The following is a 16,929-nucleotide window of genomic DNA, read 5'->3' on the forward strand; positions in this document are numbered from 1 at the left end:
ATGGTTCTCTGCATTGCAAGTTGACACTCCTTTCACTTAAGGCCATTCTTTAGGGGAGAATCTCTAAATTTTATCTTGCCATTTCCAATTTCTAGAAGCCCTGCACTCCTTGGCTTGTGACCTACTCCATCTTCCAGAGCAACAGTAGGCTCCAGAGTCTTTCTCTTGTTTCCTCACTCTGACATGGACTCTTCTGCCTCTGGCTTTCACTTTTCAGGACACTTGTGATTATATTGAGTCCTCCTGGATAATCCAGGATACTCCTCCATTTTAAGGCCAGCTGATTAGCAACCTTAATTCCATTCGTGTCCTTAATTCCTCTTTGCCAAATAATCTAATACATTCACAGGTTCTGGGAATGGAGGAATGGACATCTTTGGAGGGGCATTTTCCTGTCTGCTCCAATATTGATAACTTACCACCTGCTAGGTACTGTTCCAAGCACCTCACATGTCTTAACTCACATTGTTGTCAAGAACTGTAAAGAGTCTGAAGTTTTTATCTTATCCTGGTTGCAAGCTTGACAAGTCAGTCTGCCGTTGTTTCATGAAAGTAGACAGAAGACAGGAAACCCTGAGATTATAGACAATAAAACTTTATTGCTCTAGCTGTAACAGTGGCCAGAGTATCAGTATTTTTGTGCCAGTTCCCTGAACCCCAATTCCCAAGAGTAACATGAAAGAGGCCCAGAGTTCCTCGCCTGCTATATGATGCATCGCATTGCACTCTCCTTAAGTGAGGAACTGTAAGCCTCAGAAATCTAGTTATTTTATAAATCATGGTATATACTCCTGTCCTTTGCTTTTGAGAGGGCACTATCTCTGTTTGGCTACACAGATATCTTTAAAAAGTAGTTTGGAACAAAAGCCAGTTGCTATCTATGCTTTTTAAGATACACAGAAATGTGAGAGATGCTTCAGAGTTGTGGTCCAACAGTAGCCCTCACAGTAACCCCGTGAAAGAGTTGCAAGTATGGTAATCACTTTACAGGTAAGGAGAATGAGGAGCAGAAATGATAAATAACAAGCCTCTTAGGCAGCAGGATTGAGTTTTGACCCTAGCCTACCTGGCTTCGGAGCCCGTGTTCTTAATCTCTCTTCTGTGTTGCCTGTATTATACCATGTCGTCATGTTAGCACATGTATTATATTGCAGTTTCCTTCATGCATGCGTATGATATATATTGATACTTTTAAATGTATTTGTATTCCATATTGGTTTTTAAGCTCCATAGGTTTTAATGCGACTGTGTCTTTATTGTTCAAGGTTTATATATCCAATGTCCAGATTAGTCTGGCTCATGTTAGGTAATGAATAACTGTTTCAGGAATAAACAAAGAAATACTATATGTGAAACCATCATATAAGGGAAACTTACTTACCACCTACATTCTCTTAGAGAGCACAAAATCTTTGTTGTGTAACAAGCATTAGTCAACTTGGCCTGTTACCAAATGATGGTGTTAGGAATCATTTAGTGTGTTTTTGATGTTTATGCCTAATCATGTCCATTAAAGACCATGAGTTTCGAAAGTGCTTGAAAGAAGATACAAAATATGAAATGAAAGTAGAGCTAATTTTAAAAATTAAATGGGTAAGAAAATGACAAACATTTTTTGTGCATATGGGATAAGTCCTTTGGCATAAAAATTCTTTTTCAGGGAAAAAGGGAATTAAGCAAAACTTGACAAGTGTTTCTCCTTTGCAGTTGACAGTAATCAGTAAGTGTCGAGGAAAAGTGATTGCAGAGATGAAAAAAAAAAGTCTTTTGAGTGTGTGGTAGGAAGATCAGCAAAAACACTGACTGCATATTATGGCCTAATGCTAATTCAGTAGAATGCTAGGAGTTTGAGAACTTAAATGCTAGGCTTGCGAGTATAAGTGATACTGATGAAAGTTTTGTTACAGGCTAAAATATGTAGCTGAAACCAGTCTTTTTTGATAGAAATATGCACAAAGTCCATCAGGATAATGCATGCTTTGTTTTAAAGCTTTGAAGTACTGATTCACACTTTTTAAAAACATTTTTCATTGGCATATAGTTGGTTTACAATGTTGTGTCAGTTTTGAGTGTATAGCAAAGTGAATCAGTTATACAAATACATATATCGACTCTGTTTTAGATTCTTTTTCTGTGTAGGCCTTAAATCTGGTGGAGTATGTAGGGATAGCAAGGCTTAAAGTCCTCTTTGTCAAACGTATTTGAAAATAATTATTCAGAACTTAATCAGTTGGTGAGTAAAAAAAAAAATCTTCAGAATATGTACTTGAAGGAAGAAATTTTTTTTTCATTTTATAAATACCAGTAATAGATGACTTCTATGAATTTTATCTTATTAATGCTTCTTTTTCAAATGCAATTTATATTTATACTAGTCACATATGGTAATTGTCAGAGCAAGGAGTTTTATTTTTTAATACAGAAACTTCAATGCTTATGTAAATAGTATCTTCAAGTGCCAGTCATGACATAATAAAAACACCACTTTTTAAAAACCTGTTAAACCTTTAAATCTTCAAATTTAAAGTCCTTAAATAATAAAGTGGGAGTGTCCTATGACTTTTTTTTTTTAAAGCTTGTTCTTAGGTGGGTTCTGTATTGCTTTACATCATAAACAGTATCTTCCATTCAGAAATCAGGATGCAACATCTTTGTTCAAAGACAAAATTAGGCCTGTCATTCATCAGATTGCCTAAGGTGAGGATGGACTGGTTAGATCCCAAATAGTGATGGCATTGACTTATCATGTTTTGTGCTTAGGACTAAGTGCTTTACATGGACCATCTCATTTACTCTTCACAACAATCTGCAAGGATAGTACATTAATATCTTCACTCTATCTATGAGGAGATAGAAGCTGAGAGAGATTGAACAATTTATTTGAAGTTTCATAGCAAGTAGGTGTTAGACCTAGATCATACTTAGTGTGGACTCTAAAGCTCCAACTTTTTAACTGTTAAGTCTACTGACCTCTGCCAGGAAGGCCTAGGCTGCTGAGCTGGGGTTGTGATGGAGATGCTGGTGAGGACACAGTGTGGAAGACACTGCTGAGGGTGGAAGTTAAGGATGGGAAGGAAATAGAAGGCAGAGTTAGTTCAGAAGCCTGGGGATTTGACAGCAGGACAGATTTGGGGTAGAAGAACCAGGACAGAGTTCAGAATGCATCTGTAATCTAGAGGGAGCACCTCTGAGTGGTACTCAGCAGAGAAGCCGAAGGAGCCGCAGAGCACTTCACATAGCAGAGAGTGAAACCAAGAAACTGATGACCAGAAGTGCAGAATTTGATCTTCTTTCTCCAATAGGAACTGGTTATGGTTACATATCTTCTTTGCAACATCAGGCAAGACTAGTTATAAGCTATATTCAGCATGACTTGTCATCGGAAAGGAAAAACTCTGGATGACAAACTCTGTTGGTCAGTCTGAGCTCAGAATCTGACCTGACTGTGGTAGGGAGGAGAGGCCTGACATAGCCCACTGTTTTTTTTTTTTTTTTAGTAGTTATTTAATAATGTAGAATACATTAAAGTCTATTTCTAGTATATGAAGTTTCAAACCAGAACATTGCCACTAATGCTAGAGACTGGATTTTGGTTTGCATGTATTGTCTGTCAATATTAGGTTCTGTCTTGTGAGTCTCAGAACATTTCGACATGGTTTCAGTTTCTTAGTGTTGTGCTGTCAGGGTGATGTGCTGTGCTTAGTTGCTTAGTCGTGTCCGACTCTTTGTGACCTCATGGACTGTAGCCCCCCAGTCTCCTCTGTCCATGGGGATTCTCCAGGCAAGAATATTGGAGTGGGTTGCCATGCCCTCCTCCAGGGGTCTACCCAACCCAGGGATCAAACCCAAGTCTCCCACGTTGCAGGAGGATTCTTTACCGTCTGAGCCACCTTGGAAGCTGAAGAATACCAGAGTGGGTAGCCTAACTCTTCTCCAGGGCATCTTCCCAACCCAGGAATCAAACAGGGTCTCCTGCATTGCAGGCGGATTCTTTACCAGCTAAGCTCCCAGGGACACCTGTGGTGGTGCAGTTTTCATAGTGACTGACTTTCCCGAGAATCCAAAAGAGGAAGTTATAGTACTTTCTTAAGGTTTGCGTGCATGCTTGCTTAGTCGCTTGGGCTTCCCCGGTGGCACTAGTAGTAAAGAATCTGCCTGCTAATGCAGGAGACTCAGGAGACAAGGTTCAATCCCTGGGTTGGGAAGATTACCTGGAGGCATGGCAACCCACTCCAGTATTCTTTCTTGGAAAAATTCCATAGACAAGAGGAGCCTGGCGGGCTGCAGTCCATGGGGTCTCAAAGAGTCGGACACGAATGAGTGACCGAGCATGCACAGCACGGACATGCTTTTCTGTCCATGGGATTTTTCATGGCAAGAATGCCGGAGTGGGTTGCCATTTCTTCCTTCAGAGGACTCAGGGATCAAACCTGCATACAGGAGACAAAGGAGATGTCTCCTGTATTGCATGTAGATTCTTTATCCACTGAGCCATCAGGGAAAAGCTTCTTAAGGTTTAAGCCAGATTTAAAAGGAGGGGACCATACTAGAAGGGGAAATTGGGGGGCTGTCAAATAATAGTCTACTACTAAGGTGCTTAGACATTTTCCCCTGGAAGTCAAAGAGAACTATCTATCTGGGTGTGTTGGTCATTACAGATGACATTGTAATAGGGGAGAACACTCAAAGAAAACTAGTAGAATGAGTTAAAACACACACACATAGATGGAAATCCTAGAACTCTGGTTTTCAAAAGTTAGAAGAGGACAAGAAAATAAAACAAACCACAAAATACACCAACAACAGGAAATGCTAATGTGAGAAGTAGAGGAGAAACTACGACAGACCCTAACTAACAGTATGTGAAAGTGAAGCTCACTCAGTTGTGTCTGACTCTTTGTGACCCCATGGACTGTAGCCCACCAGGCTCCTCCGTCCATGGGATTCTCCAGGCCAGAATACTGGAGTGGGTTGCCATTTCTTTCTCCAGGAGATCTTCCCAACGCAGGGATCCAACCCGGGTCTCCCGCATTGCAGGCAGACGCTTTACCATCTGAGCCACCGGGGAAGCTCAGTTAACAGTATAATTCTCAGCAATATCTAAGAAAAAACCCAGAGGTCGCCATACTTTGTAATCTTAGTGAGAGCTGTTTAAACAGTGTTAAAAGTAGAAAGCAAATTCTAGGGCGCTGAAGGGAGCAAGTAGAGAAAGCCAGATTTTTATGGTAATGTGTGTAATCACATTCGCTACTATTATATGAATATTTGCTATCTGCCTCTAGTTTTTAGAACTATAGTAATTAATTGGGAGCCGATGCCTATGCACAATTTTATCCAGGATTTTCTTTGAATTTCCAAGTAAATTAGACCCTGAAACATTTGAGTTTTCTTACTTCTATTATCAAGGCACATGAAAAAGTTGTGGTTGAACATTTTCATGGATATAACCTCATGACAAATTTATTTTGCAAAATTAAAACAATTTGTGAATATATCTTATCTTCAAAGTTAAGCAATGGAGTATTTCAGTAACTGAAGATATATTTTTAAATGTATTATTATTATTTTTAAAATCTGTTTTTATTTTTGTCTGCACTAGGTCTTTCTTGAGGCACAGGCTTTTCGTCGCTGTGCTCAGGCTCTCTCTAGTTGCGGAGCGTGGGGGCTAGTCTTCATCCCGTGTGCGAGTTTCTTGTGGAGGCTGCTCCTGCTGCAGAGTACAGGCTCCAGAGAGCACAGGCTTCAGTACTTGTACCACATGGGCTTAGCTGCTCTGAGGCATGTGGGATCTTAAGTTCCCAGACCAGGGATAGGACCCATGTCCCCTCCTTTGGCAGGTGAATTCTTAACCACTGGACCACCAGGGAAGTCCCTGAAAAAATATATTTTAACAGCTTCGATGAGGTATGGTGACATGCAGTATATGTGACATGCACGTGTGTGAAGTGTACAATTTGAAGTGTTAAGACATGTATTACACCCATGAAATCATCACCATAATAAACTGATCTCACTTCCAAACATTTCCTCTTTCCATTTTAACCCCTCTAATCTTTGTCCCCAGGCAAGTGCTGATCTGCATTTTGACGTTACAGATTAGTTTTCATTTTCTATATATAAATGACATGAATCATACAGCATATATATTTTTTCTCCCTTTTTACTCAGCATAACTATTTTGGGGTTCACCCGTGTTGTTGCGTGTATTGACAGTTCTTTCTTTGTATTGCCTAATAGCATTTTATTCTGTGGGTGCATCACACATTCATCACTCAAATATTGATGGAGATTGGATTTCCAGTTTGGGAGTACTGGAAGTAACACTGTTATGAACATTTGTGTACAAGTCTTCGTGTGGATATATGCTTCCTGCAGATGTTCTTAAAATTTAGAACTATTTATGAGGTAAAGATTCAGAGCAGAGTATGTGTGTGCTCAGTTGCTTAGTCGTGTCCGACTCTTTTGCGACTCCATGGACTGTAGCCTGCCAAGTTCCTCTAATTTTCCAGGCAAGAATACTGGAGCAGGTTGCCATTTCCTTCTCTTGGGGATCTTCTTGACCCAGGGATCAAACCAGTGTCTCCTACATCAGCAGGTGGATATTTTTTTACCACTGAGCCACCAGGGAATCCCTACAGAGCAGAAAGGTGCAAAGTGTCTCTCAGTAGTGCAGTAAAATCCAGGTTTCTCTGTGCTTTGACATTGGGTTATTATGTCTGTAGAAGAATAATCTCCTGCTCTGCCAGCCATAGACATGGTTTCCTCTATCAGTAATAAAGCCTGTGAGTGTCTGAGAAGCTGCCTTCTATTGCTGACCCTTCTGTGTTTCTCTTGCTCTTAACCCCTTTGTCTGTATCTGACTCCGTTTGCTCAGGAGTCAGAGCAACCTTCAACCTTGTCTGGTTGGAGTCCAGCTTTGTCTTTCAGTCTGACGCCTCTGCCCTTAGACCTTTGGAAACTAACAAGTCACCAATCTGCTTAGGCTACCGTTGCCTGAGGTCTTTGGCACCGGCCTTCAGCTGCCACGCACACGCTCAGGCTGCAGGTCAGACTGTGGCTGTGTGCTGACTGCCGTCGGATGTACCTTCTTCTTTATTCCAAGCTTTTAGACTCTGCATCTGGCCTGTGTGTGGAGTCCTCGCTATGCCCTTTGAGCCAGTCCATATCCCAGTGTGCGGCCTGACTTGCTTACTTAATCCTGGGGACCTGAGTACCCCTGGCTCTTGGAAGTCTCCAGGGAACAGAAGTGACTCTCTTTTGCAACAGTCTTGTTCGTAAGTCCTACAGGTGTTCCTACAGGTAAATGGCACCAGACCTGCTACTGCTGCTGCCATCTGCTGGTGGCAGACAGAGGTGACACATAGTGTTCTGTTGCCTACTTTGTTCGAATTTAGGGGAGGCCTCAAAATAAAATCTCAAGCGGAAGTGTGTCTCTTTGCTCCATCCTTGCGCTCTGCACAGTTCTCACACCCGTGCTCTTCCTCTCTGCTGCCTCAGCCAAGTCAGCCTCACTCTGTTTGCCCAGTGTCTCATTCCCTCCTTAGGTCTGTGCAGTTTTTGTCCCCTCTTAGAAAACTATACTTCCACATATCCTCAGGCAGGTGGCTTCTACCATTACTCATGTCTCCAGTGAGATGTGTTGGCCTTATGGATGCCTTGACCACGCTCCACCCAATCACTCCACCAATTACTGCCTTCCTCTATTATTATTTTTTTTGATAGCGTTTGTCATTTGCTCAGTTTCTCTCATTCATTTATGACTTGTTAATTGATCTCTTCCTCCTACACACACCCACATGTGAGTGCCACGAGAGCAGGGGACAAAGAGCCTCGAGGGCAGAACAGTGCTTGTATTGAGAAAAGAGGCGCTCAAAGATACGTGCTTGTGTAAATGACTGCACGTAGTATCTCTATGTGCCCGTTGAAATCCTACTTATTTTCAGAAATCCAGCTCAAGTGCTACCTCTTTCAAGAACTAGATCTGATATTCTCTCTCTTTCACAGCACTTTTTATTCTTTATTTCTTTGTTAAGTTGTCATGTTTCCCTGTAGTGAATACAGGGGCCACACTTGACTTATTGTAATACACATCTCAGATTTACACGGGGGCTGCCCCAGTGGCTCAGCGGTAAAGATTCCGCCTGCCAATGCAGGAGTAAAAAGTGGAAGCGGCTTTGATCCCTGGGTGGGTTGGGAAGATTTCCCGAAGTAGGAAATGGCAACCCGCTCTAGTATACTTGCCTGCAAAATCCCATGGACAGAGGAGCCTGGCGGACTACAGTCCACAGGGTCGCAAAGAGCTGGATATGATGAGCAACTGAGCATGCACACAAACTTAAGGGCACAGCAAATGCTTAGCTGCTTGTTAACGTCATGAATAAATGAAAATTAGCTTTAAGACTCGACCATTTAATTTTTTTCTTATTAGGAAATATTTAAAGAATACAGAAAAGAATCAATAATATTATAAGTAATACCCATGGATCCATGAAAGATTGAAAACATATTGGGGGTACTTACGTGGTCCAGTGGTTAAGACTCTGCCTTCCAGTGCAGTGGGGTACAGGTTCGATGCCTGGTCAGGGAACTAAGATCGCACATGCCATGAGGTGTGGCCAAAGGCTAAAAAGTAAAATACAACGAAACAAAATGTTGGAAGAATTCCCTCGTGGTTCAGCGGCTAAGACTCTGTAGTTCCATTGCAGGGGGCATGAGTTTGATCCCCGACTGGGGAACGGGGACCCGAGCTGCGGCATACTGCACAGCACATGGAGTGGCCAAGACAAAACTAACCACATTTGAAATCCGTTGTATATGACCCTCTGTAATGTTGTGATTTATGATAAATATATCCACGTCATTCAGATTTCTCACACATGTTTTCTGGCTTACAGCTCCCAAGACCTTCAGAATTTTGCAAGTGAAGAGAAACCTAAAGTTGTCTTTTGTTACGTTAATAAAGTGACCTTTGGAACTCACCTAAGGATGGAGCCTGGTTGCCGGGGAAACTAACCTTGTGATTAGAGGGTTGGAACTTTTAGTCTCACTCCTTGGCCTTGAGAATGAGGGGACAGAGGCTGGAGACTGAGTTCATGCCTCAGTGGCCAATGATTTAATCAACCATCCCTCTCTAATGCAGTCTCCATAAAACGCCAAAGGTATGGGCGCAGAGAGCTTCCAGGTGGGAGAGCAGGTGGAGATCTGGGGAGAGTGGCACGTCTGTGAGAGGGCACGGATGCTTTTCACCCTTTCAGATGTCTCTTCCATCTGGTTGTTCCTTAGATAGCTTTATAACAAACTGGTGATCTGAAAGTTAAATGTCTCTGAGTTCTGTGAGCTGCTCTAGCAAATTAATCAAACGTTATGGGAATCTCTGATTTATAGCCAGTTGGTGAGAAGTGCAGGTAACAACCTAATCTTTCAGTTGCATCCTGATTTGAGGTGGGTGGTGGAACCTCCAGTCTTTAACCTATAGATCAGAAGCAAAGATAACAACCCAGGCTTGGGACTGATTTCTCAAGTGGGGGGTGGTGTGTAGTCTTACAGGACTGAACCTTTATCCTGTGGAATCTGATTCTGTCTTTGCATAGATAGTATCAGAATTGAACTGAACAGTGGGTCACTCTGTTGGAATTGCTTATTGATGATGTGAGACAACCCCCCTCTGCCTACGCCTTTTGCATACAATCAAAATTGATTCCGGAAACGTAAAAGACTGTCCCTCATTCCTTCCTTCTCCTTTTTTCCCTGAAGCGATCACAATTCTGAATTTGGTGTTTATCATTCCCGAATGTGTGTGATTCTGTGTGCATTTTACCGCTACTCTTTGTCTGACCGTGAGTGTGCATGTGTGAATGCCCATTTTCCACCTATGGTGCTATTCGCCTTGCTTTTAAGCAGTGTATGTAAAGGGCATTCTACACTTTGCTCCCTCAGCATTATGTTTTTCTGATTATCCATGCTGATACATGTTGTGTTAGAATTTTGTGGTGAGACTATTTCAACTGTTGTATGGTATTCCTTTTTCAGAACTGTTTCACAGTTTCTCTGTCCAGTATCTTGGTGAAAGGCATGTAGTTTCTCCTTTCACTTTTACAAATGGTACCGCAGCCAACATTCTTGTACCGTTTTTTTCTTAGCATCCTGGGGTGTTACTCCAGGGTTTATATGGTTAAGTGGAGCCAGCTTGCCAGGGTCTGAATTCTTACATCGCCGCTTGCTGGCTTTCCCAAGAAGCATTGACCACCAACTATTTTCAGCCCTTCTCCTGAGCATTCACGCCCTATCTCAGCTGCTGGCAACAAGCCATCAACTTGGCTTAGATCCTTTTAATTCCGGTAGATCCTGCTGGAGCCAATTCCCAGATGCCACTGCTTGCTCCTGGAGCCAGACCTCAGCAGGCCTGTGGCTTCACTTGCAATCACTACTTTGCATTTATGTACCATTTCTGGTCCATGAAAAGGTTTATTTTCCAGCCTGGAGATGATGTTTAGTTTTTCTTTTTCATATTTTATTTATCATTGCTATGTGTTTGGAGCAGAAGGAGCACCTCAAAGCATGAGCTTACTGTGTCACCTTAACCAACAGTTGACAGCATCATACCTTTACCAGCTTTTAAAGTAAGCATAGATCTTAAATCATCTAATAATAAATTTTTGGAGCTGAAAGGGATTTTAGAGATTATGATGTCTAATAACCTCATTTTGTAGGTGAGAGAATTGTGGTCTTGAGAAATTAAGTGATTTATTGATGTCATATATTTAATTAATGATGGAGGCAGGACCAGAACCAAAGCCTGCAGGTTCCCTCAGTAGTCCTTTTGATACTACATCGTCCATTATAACTTTCTTTATGTGAGCTATATCTGCATGTAACATTTTATTTTTAACAGAACTCAAAAATACATCAAAATTAAGCAATTAGAAATAGGACATGTCAGATTTTTAAACCACTGTGAGATGTTTTCTTTTAAACAATATTGACGTAAAAGCAAGAGTACAGTATTCTCTGCATTGAGCTGATAAATTTTCATCAGAAGGCACAGTGCCTTGTGACTCTGTAGATTCCTGCTGCATTTGGTTTCCTTGACTTTCTGCAACTTATTAGGATAGGCGCATCAATAATGGTGCTGATACTTCCCACCTCCTCCACCACTGGGTCTGAAAATGGACTGTGATGGATGGATACGGCCAGCATTTACAGCGATAGCCTATATTTCTGCTGTCACGTAGAAACGGCAGGTAGTTTAATTTAGAAAAAAAAAATTACTGAGAAAGAGCAAGTATTCTTTTTAATGAGAATTTCTGGACTTTTGTCAGACATGCGTTTAGAATCTACTGTGTTTGTTAAAGCCTTTGGAATTGTTTTATTTTATTTCTAGATCTTTTAGCTGTGCCTAAGCATCCGTACGCTGCTATGGAGAACTGGGGACTAAGTATTTTTGTGGAACAAAGAATACTGCTGGATCCCAGTGTTTCGTCTATTTCTTATCTGCTGGATGTTACCATGGTCATTGTCCATGAGATATGTCACCAGGTATGAGAAAAGGATCAGGTGTAAGTATAATTGCAAACTATGGAGCATGCAAAATGACATCAGATAGTTAGATTAGGACTTCAATTGTTATCCCCCGAATTGAGATTTAATTCGGTGTAGAGCACTGTGTAGCGCTTCCCGGAAGGTATGTCGCTCTTCTCGAATGACAGCACAAACGAAAGCAAGCGCACAGGTTGTACTGAATGAGCAACTGTCAGTCACTTTAGGTGAGGAGTGAGATGGCATCGCTACCCAGCGGCCTCTTTGGAGACCCCATCCACTCACTATTCTTTGTCAGCCTTGCTTTACTTTCTTGTGATTATTGGTGTGTATATTTGATAAGTGCAGTGATGGTGATGATTTATTGCATTGCTGCAAGATGCAGCCGAGTTCTGTGTACATGTCGAAATTTGCTTCTGCTGAAATCAATTTGTTATTCCCCTTCTCCCATCACACAGACACTTAGGAAGTCTTTCACTAACTCAGCCACAGACTCTTTGTTCTGAAATGATTGATATTTTTTTTGTCTTGGCATGTTTAGAAATTCATATGTAAATTAGCCCGCTTTGTCGTGAAGCTAAGATAAAATTAATTTCATGCATTTTACTACAATGAGCAAAAGGTATTACAGACTTCACAATACCTATTTGAATCTTGATTCTAATGAAAAGAATAACTGAAAATAAACGTCTGTGCTTTAATAAAAAGGAGGTTGTCCTGGTGACCGGAAACTATGGATAGTTTGTAAGTGAAAACACCAGAAATCTCAGTGTGAAACCGTAACACTTCAACTTGTTATCTTTTTAAAAAGTTTGAAAACCTTAAAGAGAGGTAGAAAATGTTGTCAGTGAAGAAAGTTGAATAGGTAAATGCTGATACATGAACACAGACTTCATGATCAATTGTTCCGGGCCACGTGACCATTTACCTAAATGTCAGCCTTTGGCAGTGAACCTGTGTGGTGTTTGTACAGGCCATGCTGCTCAGCTAGGGCATGTGTTCCTTGCTTGAGTGACTTGAGCGGATCCATTGTAGAGATAACTAGTGCTTCTCTGTTGTGCTAAAAGTGGTTTCCAGCTAATCATATAATTCTTTGATGCAAAAACTGATTCCTTTTTGAACATTCCTAGACACAAGTTACATGTAGAGTTCTTTTGAAATAAGAGCATACTGATAATCATTGTTCCTAGAACTGGATTTCATTTGTTCCAGACTCTCAGTTACTTTCTTGTTTTAGCTTAGTGATGTTCAGCTACTTACTATGAGGAAATGAACCAGAAGCTGGGAGAAACACATAATAATTTCCACTCTCAACGCCAAAGTATTTTCTACATTACCGTCTCTCCTCACCTACTTCTTATTGCAGTTTTTAAGATAGACTTTTAATTGCTGATCAAGAATAAAAAATACTTAAAATATCATTTCACTTGTGGTCATCAGCATGCTCAGAATTATCTTGTATTTGTATTTCGATTAGAGATCCTTCTGAGTAAGAGATACTTTATTATTAATATTGGAACGCTCTGCCACCAAGCTATTTAGCTCTTAAAGCCATAGAGCTATGATCTGATACTTGCCTGATTCTTTGCCTTCTGTTTCTTAAATAGCTCACTCCCACTTAGAATCTTCACACTGAGTTACTTATAAATGCCTGAAATCCTCTTGCCTAAGGCTTTCTCATGGCTCCTTCTTATCATTAAAGTCTGAGCTCAAATGTCATCTGGTTAGAGAGAACCTTTTGGCTTTTACAGTCTAAAGCAACCCCTCCCCCATACATATCACGTTTTAATAGGACCTGAAATTCTATTGTTTCTTTGTTTCTTTTTTATTTTCTGTCTCACCTCATTGTCCCTTCCTCCACAATAAAGTGTTCGCTGCCTCAGAAGGGACGTTGTCTAACTTTACATCATTAAATCCCAAGTGTCATAGTTCCTGGTATATAATGTTTTTTGTTTGTTTTGTTTTTTTTTAATGAAAAAAGAATTCCTTTAAGCTTTTTCTGAACTCAGCAAGGAATTCAGGGTAATGCATCATGATCTAATCAAAACACCAGTTAAAAATTACAACATTACTTTTCTTGAAGTGATCTTAGGGGTCTTTCTGGTCCAAACTCATTATCATAGAGAGTCGGGTTTGGAGCATCTTGAAAGCCTTCAGTTCTTTCAGTCAGCTGACGTTGTCTGTGAAACGCCTCTGCCACGGAAGGTGCTGCTCCAGTACTTCCTGTGGTGAGCTCACTACTTCTTGAGGCAGTAGTTTCCATCTTCATCCATTTTAGTCTGTTAGAGGGTCTCCTGCATTTTTAGCAACCTCTACCAATTGACAGACTTCCCTGGTGGCTCAGATGGTAAAGCATCTGCCTGCAACACGGGAGAGCCAGGTTTGATCCCTGGGTTGGGAGGATCTCCTGGAGAAGGAAATGGCAACCCACTCCAGTATTCCTGCCTGGAGAATCCCAGGTAGGCTACAGTCCATGGGGTCGCAAAGAGTCAGACACGACTGAGCGACTTCACTTCACTTCACCAATTGACAAACCCCAATTTCCATCCATTAGTCCTGATTTGTCTCCTGCAGGGCCACAGAACCCAAGCTTCTCTTAAATATTAGGTCTTCAAATATTTGAAGACAACTGTCAGCAATTTTTTTTTCTCCTGAGTCCGTCCTTTCCTAGGTTAAATATTCTTTTCTTGTTCCTTGATCATTTTATTTTTGTTCTATCCTGCATGCACTTATTAAAAAATTAGCATCACCCAAGTAGTCCAATTAATAGTCTTGCTATAACCTATTTTAGGATCCCCAAATCAGTTAGAAAATGAATTCCAGTTGTGATCATCATAGTTGAATACATTTAATTCTAGATGAGATAACTCTGGCTAGAGGTGATTTTATCTGATGCCCATTCATCTGTGATGGCAGTGGTTTGGTGACCTCGTGACTCCCGTGTGGTGGGAAGACGTGTGGCTGAAGGAAGGGTTTGCTCACTACTTTGAGTTCGTTGGCACAGACTACCTCTATCCCGGCTGGAACATGGTAAGTGCATTTCTCTTTAATTGTTTGGAACTCTCAGTGAAAGCTTGATCCCATGTCATGCTGGGCTTATCTGATCGTGAGACGTGTTTGAAAATGCCAACTGATGCATGAAAAAAATTAGCTACCCAACACAAGAAATGTAACCCAAAATATAAACGGTAGTATTCTAGAAGAATTCTCTTTTAGTTATTAGAACTAAATACAGTCTGATTGGTTATCCATTGATTTCAAAATACTACAAGTTTTCTAAATAAAAATATTTTGGATTGCAATATTTGATAACAAAGATAAACTATCCCATAAATTGATAAGGTAATAGCAATTGATAAGTTATATTTTAAATGTGTATAGGATATGTCAATATATAGGAAGGAAAATGAGAACTTAATATTTAGTGTGATGAACTCAAAACATAGCTAAAATCTTTGATGCATTTTTTTTTTACTTTAGGATTAAATGATTTAATGAGATCCCTAAATTTATAAAGACTTGTGCGCATTATATCCAAACTTGTGTGTCTGAATCTGAAGTAGAGTTTCTTGTACCAGAAGCAGTGACGTTCTTGAACATCCTAGAAGAAAAGTGGACGGGGGATATGATTTCTATATGTTGTTCAATGTAAGTTTTTCATTTTATGGCCTTCCCTGGTGGCTCAGATGGTAAAGCGTCTGCCTGCATTGCGGGAGACCTGGGCTTGTTCCCTGGGTCGGGAAGATCCCCTGGAGAAGGCAATGGCAACCCACTCCAGTACTCTTGCCTGGAGAGTCCCATGGACAGAGCAGCCTTGTAAGCTACAGTCCATGGGGTCGCAAAGAGTCCGACACGACTGAGCGGCTTCACTTCACTTCACTTCATTTTATACAAGCTTCCATTAATGAGTAAGTGACTATGTTATTAAATAGAACCCAGGATGTAGGCTGTTTTGGAATTTGAACTTTATTTTTAAAATTTATTTCATCATTATTTTTGGCTGTACTGAGTCTCAGTTGCTGCTCGGGGCTTCCCCGCTGCTGCCGCAGGTGGGGACTGCTCTTTAGCTGTGGTGTGAGGGTGTGGAGCACGGGCTCCAGGGTGCATGGGCTTCAGTGGCTGCGGTGCATGCGCTTGGTTGCTCCGAGGCACGTGGGCTCCTCCCGGATCAGGGACCGAACCTGTGTCTCCTGCACTGGCAGTCAGATTCTTTGCCCCTGAGCTGCCAGGGAAGTCTGGAACTTGAATTTTAAATTTAAGTGGCACTATGTAAAAATTGCAAAATACTAACATTTGCCAACTTCCAGAAGCTCAAAAGCTCAAATTTCACCTGGGTTATAGCTTGAGTGATAATATAAATTTATTTTACACCACTCCGTTTTTGATATTTAAACTACTAATATATGTGATTATCTAATTATCTGTCATGATTACAAGTGTGATATGGTGAAATATAAAGTTGTCCATTAAGTCATGATATAACTTTTCTACCATACTCCTACTGAGTGTAAAAGGTGATCTTACATATCTCAGAAGAAATGTTACAATTGTAATATCATACTGATATGTTTGAATTATCCAGTTTTATTTATATTTTATAAAAACAACATGGTTCATTTGTACAAATATGTGAATTAATTTTACTTGGCCTTATATATCTAGGTATATATCTATAAATAATACAATTTTAAAAATCTTATTTGAACTATTTTATTTTATCATTGAAATTAATTTAAAAAATGCTTTTAAAGAACTTTGAAGAAAAATTATCAATAGCATGCAGTATTTATTATTAAAGGTATTTTTTAAACAAATATGCAGTTTTAAAACTGAAATATTAAGGATATTGAAATATTTGTAAAAATATATTTTGGTTTCTAATTGACTTTCAACCAAATTTGTTTAAAATTTTTATTTAATTTTCATTATGCTGTGAGTTATTACTGATTGGTAATTCTGTTATGTTTTAATGTTTAAAATGTTAGTATTATAAATGACATGTTACTCATATAGGTAAGATTTTTTTCTTAGCTCATTGAGCTATCTATGACAAAATCTATTCAGCATTATAAAAATAAATCTTAGATTGAAAAGCTATGAACAGAATTATAATCATGGTGAAAACTGACAGTTTTTGATGGTTTTAGCATTGCAGTCTACCCCAAGTTTCAATGTTCCCATACTAAATTTTGTTTTCAAATAATTTTTTATATTTCTTCATTATTTTATCAATCAAATTATAAATGGAGAGCATTTTTGTAAGAATATTGAAAATGAATACAGAGTATAAGTAACACTTCTGATACTTTATCCTAAATACAATAAAAACCATGTATTGAAAGCATTTATAACAAATGTTTTGGTGTGGTAAGATATAAATCCATATTTTATAAT

The 16,929-nt window shown here is 40.0% G+C and overlaps 1 protein-coding gene across 1 annotated transcript in view; it reads left to right on the top strand.

The window, feature by feature from the left end:
- TRHDE (thyrotropin releasing hormone degrading enzyme) overlaps positions 1 to 16,929 on the top strand; it is a 459,653-nt gene that overhangs the window by 228,340 nt on the left and 214,384 nt on the right. Inside the window, exons 4-5 of the mRNA XM_004007369.6 lie at positions 11,381 to 11,535; positions 14,452 to 14,565. Coding sequence (XP_004007418.3) covers positions 11,381 to 11,535; positions 14,452 to 14,565 — 269 coding nt within the window. The remainder of the gene's footprint in view (positions 1 to 11,380; positions 11,536 to 14,451; positions 14,566 to 16,929) is intronic.

This window comes from Ovis aries, chromosome 3 (assembly GCF_016772045.2).
Source record: "Ovis aries strain OAR_USU_Benz2616 breed Rambouillet chromosome 3, ARS-UI_Ramb_v3.0, whole genome shotgun sequence".
NCBI classification, from domain to species: domain Eukaryota; kingdom Metazoa; phylum Chordata; class Mammalia; order Artiodactyla; family Bovidae; genus Ovis; species Ovis aries.